General features: G+C 35.5%; 2 protein-coding genes across 3 annotated transcripts; one reads left to right on the top strand and one right to left on the bottom strand.

Annotated features, from left to right (window-relative positions):
- Positions 1 to 404: 404 nt before the first annotated feature.
- Positions 405 to 2,657, top strand: LOC136230680 (ylmG homolog protein 1-2, chloroplastic). 2 transcript variants are annotated; one of them, XM_066019837.1, is made up of 2 exons: positions 405 to 1,269; positions 2,334 to 2,657. In XM_066019837.1, exon 1 carries the CDS (start codon positions 499 to 501, stop codon positions 1,258 to 1,260), a length of 762 nt encoding a protein of 253 aa, XP_065875909.1. In that variant the 5' UTR covers positions 405 to 498; the 3' UTR covers positions 1,261 to 1,269; positions 2,334 to 2,657. The 2 variants fall into 2 exon arrangements, with proteins under 2 accessions (XP_065875909.1, XP_065875910.1); XM_066019838.1 differs by lacking the exon at positions 2,334 to 2,657 and adding an exon at positions 1,837 to 1,854.
- A 3,585-nt stretch (positions 2,658 to 6,242) lies between these two features.
- Positions 6,243 to 11,390, bottom strand: LOC136228763 (uncharacterized). Its single transcript, XM_066017240.1, has 8 exons — positions 11,139 to 11,390; positions 10,863 to 11,019; positions 9,016 to 9,101; positions 8,419 to 8,531; positions 8,065 to 8,130; positions 7,383 to 7,486; positions 7,057 to 7,122; positions 6,243 to 6,930 (listed from the first exon to the last, which is right to left on the bottom strand). Exons 1-8 carry the CDS (start codon positions 11,366 to 11,368, stop codon positions 6,541 to 6,543), a joined length of 1,212 nt encoding a protein of 403 aa, XP_065873312.1. The 5' UTR covers positions 11,369 to 11,390; the 3' UTR covers positions 6,243 to 6,540.
- Positions 11,391 to 11,940: the final 550 nt, after the last annotated feature.

An 11,940-nucleotide genomic window follows, 5' to 3' on the forward strand; every position in this document is an offset into this window, starting at 1 on the left:
AAGGCAACATGTTTCATATCCTCAATTGTCCGCCCAAGTACTATCTCCTCTATCAATCCGCGTAATGAGATTATAATTACTCCGAGCTGAAGCCGCCCTATGGAACAATTGGTATTACGATCTCCATCTTTGAACCACGAATTTTTTGAACGATTGTCTCCTGCAAATTAAAATGAATGGTTGTATATTGTGGAGCTACACAATTCAATAATATGTATGGTTACTTCTAAATATACATTTAATCTAATATTTTTTTTATAAATATACATTTAACTAATAATTTAAAGAAAATAACAATTATACAATTATTGTTTTTTTAAAAATATAGTAAAAAAACAAAGTAAGTATAATATTTAAAATGTCCAGAAATACTCAAACGGTGCGCATCCAGTTTAATTGCTAATAATCAAACATTTCGCAATGATACAGCGACATTAATAAGATTAGCTATCCCAAAGACGAACCTTATCGAAATCCAAGTTCATCTTCCTCAAAAAAATGGCTCTTACGCTCTCCTCGCAGACCGGAGTTCTTCTTCGCCACTCAAATTCTAAACTTACCGGCCGTTCTCCTCCTAATCCCACCGTTCGTCTCTCTTCGTCAATACAAGGACCTTCAAAATCCTCTTCTCTTTCCTTTTACGCCCCTAGAACACCTCTTTCCTTCAGTATCGCCGCCAAACAATCTCGGGTTAGGGTTTCGGCTTCATTATCCTCCCAGGATTCACACACCCCCGTTCTTTCTCCTCCCGCTGAGTCACAATCTATACTAATTGGATCAACTCGGACTGTAACCACTGTCGTAACCCTAGCATTTTCTCTATCACGGATATTCCTGAATTCTATTCAGAAATTCGTTGGTGCTTCGTTTTTGCCTAATCCCAGTCAATTGTCTGCTATTCGTGCTTTGCAAAGCAATTTACTTCACTCTGCCGGGCCGCTTTTCTTCGCGGCCGCTAAGGACCGACCAGACGGCTACTTGAATACTCCTTTGACGGTGGTGGCGGCCGGTTTAGCTAAATGGCTCGATATATACAGTGGGGTTTTGATGGTTAGGGTTTTGCTCAGTTGGTTCCCTAATATTCCCTGGGATCGCCAGCCATTGTCCGCTATAAGGGACCTCTGTGATCCTTACTTGAATTTGTTTAGGAACATAATTCCTCCCATTTTTGATACTCTCGATGTCAGCCCACTTCTGGCTTTCGCTGTTTTAGGCACACTCGGGTCTATTCTCCATAGCAGCGGAGGAGGAATATATTAGCGATGGAAGGTCAGTAATTGAGAGGCAATTTTATTGAAGAAAACAATAATTTCGAAGTTTATGTTACTTTTTAGCTTCTGAGTTTAGCGGTTGTAGTGTTTGTCATACTGTAATTGATTGAATTTTGTTCTGATATACAAATTTTGGAAAGCTTGTCAGGATATATATCAATATTATTAATGATACTACTGCATATTTTACATTTTGCTATTTGAAGTTCATATATGTTTCTTCAAAAGGAAATTGGGTAGATAGATTATGTTGAATTTACTTTGTGCTTTGTCTTCAGTGTTGTGCTAATCGTGTCTTTGTTTGGATTCTGAAAACTGGCATAGAATGCAAGACTGGTTTGACATTATAGCAGGATATATATCAATATTATTAATGATATTACTGCATATTTTATATTTTGCTATTTGAAGTTCATATATGTTTCTTCAAAAGGAAATTGGGTAGATAGATTATGTTGAATTTACTTTGTGCTTTGTCTTCAGTGTTGTGCTAATCGTGTCTTTGTTTGGATTCTGAAAACTGGCATAGAATGCAAGACTGGTTTGACATTATTATGTTTGGCAGAATATATAGCCTGATTCCTGTCCAAATCCTAGACCATTTTGGAGAGAAGGGTACTTGTCCATGAGGAAAAGTGAGACAAAAAGTAGTTAAAGTCGCGATCCTCTTGCTCGCCTCATAGCAAGTGCTGCCCTGTAGCTACTAGTTGTTAGGAGAATGCAGTGAAGTGCTTCACCTCTAATTTAACTTCTTAAACTCTTGGCTTTCACCTCCGAGAAGGCCAACCTCCACTCACAGTTCTCTTATTTAATTTGTAGTTTGATTAGTGAGTACGCTTTCGAAAGTAGCGGTACACTTCACCATTTCATTGCACTACACTCTACTTGCTGAAGTCTGAAAGCCCAGACAGCTAAGGAAGCTCATTCAGTTAGCTCTTTCGTTTTTGTATGCACGCGATTAATTGCCATTATTAGCACTCAGCCTTGGTCTCGTCTTGCAACTTTCGACTTGCATGTGTTAAGCATATATTTATTTATCTTACATAGTAGTCTCAATTGCAGACAGAGTATTTCCGATCAGAGATAAGGACAAGTTCTAGAGGTTAGCTCGCCTAGCACGTGACGGAGGAGCCCAATAGGTCAAACGAGTGGGTTGAGGTCATGGTGATCTTATCTGTTAATGGCATATCTTATTATTACCAGTCTTCTTCGATAAACCGTGAGCCCTAATTTATGTCTTTCCTGGTTCATCTGCGGTTTGTAATAAAGGGGGTAGGAGGTTTTTTATTCTAGTTTCTGCTTGCTTGCTTGGCTTGATGAATTAATTATTAGCAGTAGGTGAACATTCTTTGTTTGTCATTGACTATTATGAGCTTTATCCTTGGACATCTCCTTGTGATGATGATCTAGCTTAGATTTTTAGTTTGTGTACAAATTGTCTGAATGTGCCTATACATTTACTCAATTGGTTCTAGTTATTGCTGTATATGGCGCAGTTATTCTGCTGTCGTGTTAAATTGGTGTTTGGTTTGAATTGGGGTTTTTGGTATGCAGTGGGGTTTTGTTACTATTGTTTGTTTTATGTTGTTCCTGATAATTTGTAAAGCTATGTTGAAGGAGGAGAGTACTTTTATGTATATTTTGTACATTGATGTTGGTGGTTGAGAACATATTGGTGTGTAAAAATGTTCATGTTTTAGAAACTAAAAATATTTCCGTAGACAATAAGAAGTGTTGGTGCAGTGAAGATTTTATGACCACGAGGCAAGTCTGTTCTGAAGCTTCCTTTAACCCATAGATTGGTTCATGGGATTGAGGGAATAGAATAGTTATTCTTAGAGAATAGCTATTCCATGTTAGGATTTCATATTTTGGTGGGATAGTTATTCTTTACTTTGACCTTGGAATAGCAGTTTCTAAGACTAATTTTTTTCGTTTTCAAAATTACCCCTTTACCAAATCCTTAATTCTCTCCCCTGGATCTCCATCCTTTGTTTCAGTGTTATCGTCATCGTCCACCATTCACCCATCATCCACCACACAACGCCCTGCCTAGTTTCCATCGTATTTCTTTCGCAGCAATAGAGCAAGCACCTTCTACCGTTCATCCCAACTTTCGGCTCCCCTCTCTTTACTAACTTCTGGTGAGTTTTCTTGCAATTATCTTAAATATAAGTGCGTCAAAATTATATTTAAATTAAGGGAAAATTACAAAACTAGGTCAAATGGGAAGCCCGTTTACATATTTAACCCATTTACTTAACCTACTACATATCTAGACTGATTTTGTGTGACTTTCCCATAATACCCTCAATATTTACGTGCGGTTGTCTTCCTCCCGTCTGACTTCGCAGAGGTTAGCATATGCGAACCTTGCGAAGCTAAATATGCGAAGCCTGCGAACCCTGCGAAGCTAATGTTTGGTTTAGTTGATGATTTTAGTTAGCATATGCGAACCCTGCGAAGCTAAATATGTGAAGCCTGCGAAGTCTGCGAATCTAATGTTTGGTTTAGTTTATGATTTTAGTTAGCATATGTGAAGCCTGCGAAGCGATTGTTTGGTTTAGTTGATGATTTTAGTTAGCATATGCGAAGTCTACGAAACGAATGTTTGGTTTAGTTGATGATTTTAGTTAGCATATGCGAAGTCTGGATGTGTTTTTAACAAAATTCGCTAAGTGGTATATAACAAAAAATGGTAAATAACAACGGATTCTAACATTATTTAACAAAACAATCAGAACATAGATGAATACACCAACAATAATTCAGTGAGATTTATAGAATTAGGCATTTTATCTGCGTTTTTCCAATCTTCCGCCTCACGGAACGAGGTTGTCGTTCGCTCTAAAATCGCCCTTTTTCTTCCATTTTCTCTGTTGTTCGCCTTCTTCCTCGTCTTTTCTCTCACTGTTCACCTTCTTCTACCGTCTGTTCGCATTCTTCCTCTTCTTTGCTCTCACTGTTCACCTTCTTCTACCGTCGTTCACCTTCTCTCACCGTCGTTCGCCCTAAAATCGCCCTCTCGTTTTTCCTCTATCGCCGTTCGCTTCCCTTTTCTCTCACCGGAGTAGAAGTTGCTGGAGAACGCCGTCAAACAACAACGGATTTTGCAGGTTAGATCTCCGTGGAAGGAGGATGAGCCATTTTGAGTGAAGAGGAAACCGTAAGTAAGAGGAAGAGGAAGATGAAAGATTGGGGGTATTATGGGAAAGTTACACAAAACAGTCTAGATATGTAGTAGATTGAGTAAATGGGTTTAATATGTAAATGGGCTTTCCATTTGACCTAGTTTTGTAATTTTCCCTTAAATTAATTCATTAATTCATTGAGTGGAACATTGATTTGGTTATTAAAGTTTAGAACCAACTACATATTGTTAGTAAGACAAGAACTTGAAATTTATAAATTGATTTTCTATTTTCCTTAAACTTTCGTGAATTAAGATTCTATTATGTTTTCCCATTTCATATTTAGGGGGTTTGGTTGCTATTTTCATGCTCATGTTACATAGATTTAGGTGTATGGTTAGTGATTTTCTGTTTGTCTCTCATACATGTACTGATGTGCATATTCTTTCATTAGCTCAACAAATGTACTAATGTGCATTTTCTTTCATTAGCTCATACTTTATTAATTATGATTACAATTAGAAACGTCTCTTAGTACTTTAGCAGTTAGTTGAAGTGATTAATACTAAATTCAGATCACAGTACTGTATATGGGTTTTTTTTTCTGCACTTTTATTGTTTTTCATGTTCTTTTTGCGTTTCACCGTTTTTTTTTTTGTGTTTTTACCGTTTTTTCTAGTTTCATGTTTTTTTCATTTTTCACATTTTTTTAAATAATATAATATTAAATATTTGAACCGAAATGAAGTAAAAAAAAATCAAAATAATTTTTTTTTGCTAATAATTAAAATTTTAAAATAAACAAAAAATCACATTTGTGGGTAGTGCTTTTTTTTAATAAAAAAATTTAGTTATTCTATCTTATCTCATTTTGTCAGTTAAATATATATATAAAAAAAAAATTATTTTTAAAGAATATATATTTTATTTTTTCTTATTTTATTACTTGTAAATAACTATTCTATTCCTTTCTATTTCATCCTATAAACCAAACGGTATTGAGAACTGTCTTACGATCCTGTACTGTTTTGATCCCTTGGCAATTGAGAGCTGTTTGGTTGAACTGTCTGTGCCTTATGTCATTTATGAGAATTGTCGTCCTGCATATCTTTCGTGAGGGAAATCAAGTGGCGGACTGTCTGTTTTTTGCCATTTTTTTTTATAAAAGATAATGAATGGGGCAGAGCCTTATTCTGTTTTCTTTAGTCGTTCCTTTCGTTTATTATTCTTGTATGAACCTATCTTTTCAATTTTCATTTTAATATATTTGGGTCAGGGTTCGGGGTCCGTAGGAGGTAACAACCTCGTTAGGATGTCCTACTCCCTGCCTCCCCTTCACTTTCAACCAAAAAAAATAAACCAAACGGCACTATAGAGTGTGTGAGATTGCAATGGCTTGAGTAGAATTCTAGAAAATGAATGGATAATGCAATTTGACAAGGCGAGTCTTTAAAATAAATCTTATCGTCGTTCACAACAATAGTATGATAAGCAATTTATAGGGAAAATTACGTTTATATTCATTCAGACTTTTTCCTTACTCGTTCAACTTCTCTGTAACTCTTTATTTCTTGAAAGTTTTAAAAATTGTAATTTAAAAAAAATAAAAACATGATTTTATATTAAATGTGTTCTGGACAATTTTTGTTATTTTGAGACGATCAAAATCATTTTGAGGTCCTTTATTTTTGTAAAGAGCTAAAAGTAAATGGTTAAGTTGATTAACTTTTACTATGGTCATCATGTTCGTATATAATGTTAGTAAACGGTTAAGTTAATTAACTTTTGATATGGTCATAATCTTAGTAAGAAAAAGTTGAATAAGTATTTATAATCATGTGTGTAATTTAGCTACAAGTTTATGCTGCACAAACATTTCAGTTTTTCTGTTCCCATTGTTGCAAGTGGTACATATTCTCCTTGAATAACAAGGATACTATTTCAATAACCCAAGTACAAATTATACGTTTAAGGATTACAAAAAGATTACAGTTTGAAGTACTTTCCTGCACGTCTACAAGCACCTTGAACAAAACACGGACAACATTCGTAGAAGACAAACATACCCTAGATTAAAATGAGTTTTATATACATCAAAAGCAGGTCCCCAAGGAGAAACTTGACTTGTTCATGAGAAACTATTTTTTGGCAAAGTAGGAAAAAAGTGTCGGCTGTTGTTTTTCACCAGCACTAGCAAGGGTAAGTTTCTTCCTTGGAGGGCTCTGTTGCAGTTTCTCCATTTCATCTGCATTCGGAGAAGGCTCCACATAATCCCGCTTTATTATGCACTTTGATTCTCCCTCGTGTGGACTTGTGGAGTTACAAGTTTTTGAGTCTTTATCAAGCATTTGGAAGGTGGACGTAGTCTCCAATTTTTCCCTGCTCTCATTTTCCTCTTTCACGCTTTCTGGTAAATCTGATTTGTCAAGGGTACTTTCCTGAGGGTTCAGTTCTTCTCTTTTAATTTCCTTCCTTTGGAAAAACTTGGATATGGATACGGTGTTTTTCTCTTCGTTCTTCAATTGTATCTGCCAATTTGTTCTGAACAGTTATGATCAATCACTTGCGAAAATGCCATGAGAAGTCCTCTTGCCAAAATATCGTTTGTCACATTTAAGAGCAAAATAATGAACAAAAAAGCAAAGCACTCGCACCTCTTTAATGCACTCTGGTCCATCAAAAGATGTCTTGCCCATTGCAGGTGTTACTGGGTACCATACCTACACATTCAAATTTACATTAAATTGTATTACTTGGATTGAGTACTCCAAAATCATGACAATGTACAGATCCTGATATCTAAGATGCATCATGTTTTAGAGTTCAGTTATAGATTTTCCATAACTCTCAATTCTAAATAAAATTATAGCTATTGTACAAGCAAATGATTTCAAAATAAAATTAGAGCACCCTTTTTACCTAACAAAAATCTTGCAATGCTTTAAAATACAACTTAAAACTATATCTAGAGATCTCTTACCAAATCTGAATTTTCATACGGTTTGAGCACATCAAGCTTAGCGGAAGAAGCATTTAGCCATGTGTCAGTTGCTCCCTTGTCGTTCAAAATTACAGGCATCCTATCTGCATTAATACGTCCATGAATATATTATTCTGCAATTGCCTAGTTTTAGCAATGACAATAGAGAGCTGTCATAATACCAAAACATTGAGATACAAGTGTGCAAAAAGAATATTAAACTGCTTCTCCCCACATCAGGTAAAAGTATAAAGGATACACGGCTCCAAGCCTCAAAATTGAAATAAATTTCATAGTTCTTAACATTTTCATCCTAATAATCCCATCAAGCATCGTCATAATGTCTTATAATCCAAATGAGATCTTCAATATAAGTCTCGTGCGGTTGCTTTGCTTCGCTCGCAATCTATGATAGGATTTTGCAATGCTTACTTGAATGAGCAATGAATTATTCAACTAATCATTCTCAGCCAAAGCATGATAAAATCTATCTCTGCCATTTCCATGTCAATCTTCCATCTTCTTTTGAGGAAGCAAATTACAATACTAAAAACACATTTCTTATTCTTTTAGGAGGCAAATTGCATTATTAAACACATATTCTTATTCTTTTAGGAGGAAAAGTAATTGGCAGAAAAGCAACTATAAAAATATGAATCCAATGGGAACAAACACAACTCACCATGCAACCAATCTAAAGCTGAAGATGAGGAAGTTGTTACTATAGTGAAGGTGAAAAGTATCTCGCCTGTAACAAATCATATACTCACGTAACCATTAGAAGCCAATCACCACTGAAAACCGACTACAAATAATCTGATTTTGACAAAACAATTCCAGCAGAAGTACTATGTATTGTTGTCAACCAGATTCTGCAGCAAATTGATTTGTTAAGGTGCAAAAATTAGACCTAAGTACAGAAAAAAATACATGCAGAAAAAAACAAATAAAAAAAAATGAAATTGTTAGCAGGATTTATGATTATGACACCATAAAAGCATGCTATATCAGATCTTTAATGAGAAAAACCATTCACCTTCTGGATTTTGCCAGGAATCATAAAGAGCAGCAAACACGAGAGGCCTACCATCCTTGAAATGGATGTAATAAGGCTGCTTTTTGGACCCATCTTTCTTCCACTCGTAGAATCTGAAGAATGACACAATGTCATAGCATGAGCTGACCCTTAACATCTTTGTGAAGTTCCAAGAGTGAACAGCAATCCAATTTAATAAGTCTAAGTCTTGAAGTATTCTTATAGAATAAATATTAATATTGCATGAGCTTGAATCATCTCAGTATGAAAGTATAATTTTGAACCAGAGCAACAAGAGTTGAGAAGATCGAGATTTGAGAAACATAAGTTGCAAATGCACCATGACGCCTATTCAAGAGAATTCACAAAACCCTGGCATTCTATTTATAAATATTGCAAATATCCTAAATAATAAGTTTCTGGAAATAGTAGGAAATTCCTAATTTTTGTACACCATAAAACAACTTATTGTGTCTTTGAGGTTTCCCTAACATTCATCTAAAATATTTTGAGAAGTAAAAATTTCTAGATTGTCAGTACTAGCAACAAGAAGAGGAGTAAATCCACACCACGAATAAAGTATGTAGCAGAACATACCCTTCAACTGCAACAAGACATCGCCTTTTAGGAAGTAGTCGACGAAAAGAAGCCTTTTCACCTATTGACTCAGATCGAGCATTGAACTGCATTTTTGCAATATTTTTATTTTTAATGAAGTCTTAGACAGAAGGAATTGTATGTGCATAAAACTATCCAATGGTAAAAGGAAATTTACTAATATAATGAAATAACTGAAACTCCATATTGGTATGATTACATTGTCATACTAACTTTCCTTACTTAAGGCAAGGTTATAATTTTCAAGCAATCAATCTCGCTGAATCTTTTCACGAAACCAATTCTCGCCTTTTTTTTTTCAATTCTTAAGAGGGGATCTGAATCCTATCTCCCTCAACAACCAATCCTGGTCTTTAGCCTACTATTATAAGAGCGCACAAGAAGATATCTCATGGCAAGCTAAAGATGTTTACAATAATCTTTCAAATCGTGCAATATGAGACAAAGGTCAACGGTTAAGTCCCTGACAGAATAACACTTGACAGCCAATGTACGAATCTGCATCCTTGCTTTAAAGAAAAAAAGAAGACACAACATTCATGCAATTAATCATCTGTGAGGAGAAGTTTATTTAACAGATTGATCACATGTAAGGTTTATGTATGACCAACAATAGTTGGAGAATTTAGAAGAATAACATCAACATGACATGAATGTTAACAAGGAGACATTTAAATATTTAGTAAAACATAAGCTAATGAATTTTGTATTTAATTTTCTGTATATTGTAATTAGATGTAGAGAAGGAAATGATGATTGAGAAGAAGGAAACAAAAAATGATTCAACGTTCAGCGGAATTTAGGAAGCCAAAACATATGTTCATAGATATTATCCACGTACAGGAATTTTGAATGTGTGGCATGTGTATTGAGAGAATATTGTATGTTTATAGCTCCACCATAGTTGGGAAGAACTGCAAACCAGTTTAATTGGCAAAAGGAACATTAGATATATGGGAATATTTTATGGTGTTTTCTCATGTACTTCTACACAAAAGAATAATCCTAGACATTGTAAGAATTTTTCTGCCAGACAACAAAATATGAAGGTAGCTCTGTGGACAAAGGGCCATCTGAACTCAAAGGAAATTGAAATAAGCAACGGCAACAAAAAGAAGTTTAGAGCGGTGAAAAATACAGGTGGAGAGACCTAATTGAGATACAAGAGTTTTCTTGGCGAACCAGACAGTTTCTAATATGTAGGAAAGAAAGCATGGCAGTGCTTCGGTTTGTTATAGCTAGACATTTCTGCCACAACTAACCATATGTTGTAGTGTGAACATTATGATAGAAAAATAGACACAAGGAGATGACTGTTTCTCAACTCATACACATTGCAAAACTTCACAAACCTAGCTTGGTAGCTACTAAGAACTGTCATAGTTGGCAGTTCCTCCAGCAATTCACTAATTAGTACATTATATGTAGCAAAAGGTATTGAATCCCTGATTGTGCATAGATATGGAGGCAATTGGGTAAAACCAAAACACAACGAACTCGACAAACCAAAACTAACAGTTTCGAAGAGCAACAACTGAATGAAGTCCAATATAACCAGAATTTTCCATAGAGAAAATCATTTTTATGCTACATCACTATGTTGCACGGAAACTGAAAATGAAACTGACACCGGCAAAAGTTGATTCTAAATATATAGCTAGAAAAAGGTAATAGAAACGGAAACAAACACTAACAGCTAGTGAAGAAGAGTTTACTTGCAACTAGTTGCATCTAACTAGCAACCAAAATATTCACATAGAACTTGTTCTATCCAAAGTTCATAACATCAGTTGGGAAATCTAGACTTGAAATTAGAGACTGTTTACCATCCTGTAGAAATCCGGTTTATCAGTTTTCTTTGTAAAACTAGGAATCAACCCCCATGTCATAGACTGAAGAACGTAACCCTGTCCATCGGACCCATCTTCTCTGCAAACAACCGGCAAGTTTGATCCCGGTGAAGCATTGTAATACGGCCGGTATCTAGGAAATAACACTAAAATCAGTACATAATTTACAGTTTCGAGTATTAACAAAAAATAATAAGGCTAAACGCAAATAAACAAGAGAAATGAATTTAGCATATGAAGGACAAAAGATACCGGTCCATGTTAACCGAACGGACAGGGCCATCGGTGCGGTGACATGCCCTGGGGATGTCATCGGCCCGAAGAGTACAACGAGCTCTACCACACATCCTTGCTGTCCCCTGTGTAAACTGAATATAGACCAAGGGCGGGAAGAAAGAGCGGGCTTGATATATTTCGCTGGTGCTCTGCTCTGTAATTGGTGTAATCGATGCAGTGGCATTGCCGTTTGATCTTTGAGACATTTTTTAGTTTTGCACGTTCCTGATGTTTGACACGTGTCCGCTGGCATTCAGTATTTCAGCGTGTTCGACAATTTGAAATTCGGGTAGGGATTCTCTAGAGTTAAAAAGCATCTAGAGTTGGTGGAGTTGTAATCTCAACCATTAATTACAAAATGAATGGATGATCAATCAAATCTCATCCATTCATTTTCTAAAATCAAATCTCATCCATTCATTTTGCAATTAATGGTTGAGATGATTACAACTCCACCAACTCTAGAGGATTTCAACTCTAGAGGATCTCTAGACACTAGAAAGAACGTGTATGGATACTTTAAAGTTGAAAAGCCTTTAAAGTTGGTGGAATTGTAATCTCAACCATTAATTACCAAATGTCATAGTTGGCAGTTCCTTCCACTAATCACTAATTTAGTGGCTATTTGAGATGTATATAACTCCACTGACGACTGGATTTTAACTTTAAAGAATCTCTAGCCAGAAAGAACTTAACCTGAAAAGTGAAAACTCTTTCATTTCCTTGGATTTTTACTCCCTTCGTCCCGTCTGTCTCTCTCTCTCCTTTATTTGAATCT

The sequence above is a fragment of the Euphorbia lathyris genome, chromosome 5 (assembly GCF_963576675.1).
Source record: "Euphorbia lathyris chromosome 5, ddEupLath1.1, whole genome shotgun sequence".
Classification (NCBI taxonomy): domain Eukaryota; kingdom Viridiplantae; phylum Streptophyta; class Magnoliopsida; order Malpighiales; family Euphorbiaceae; genus Euphorbia; species Euphorbia lathyris.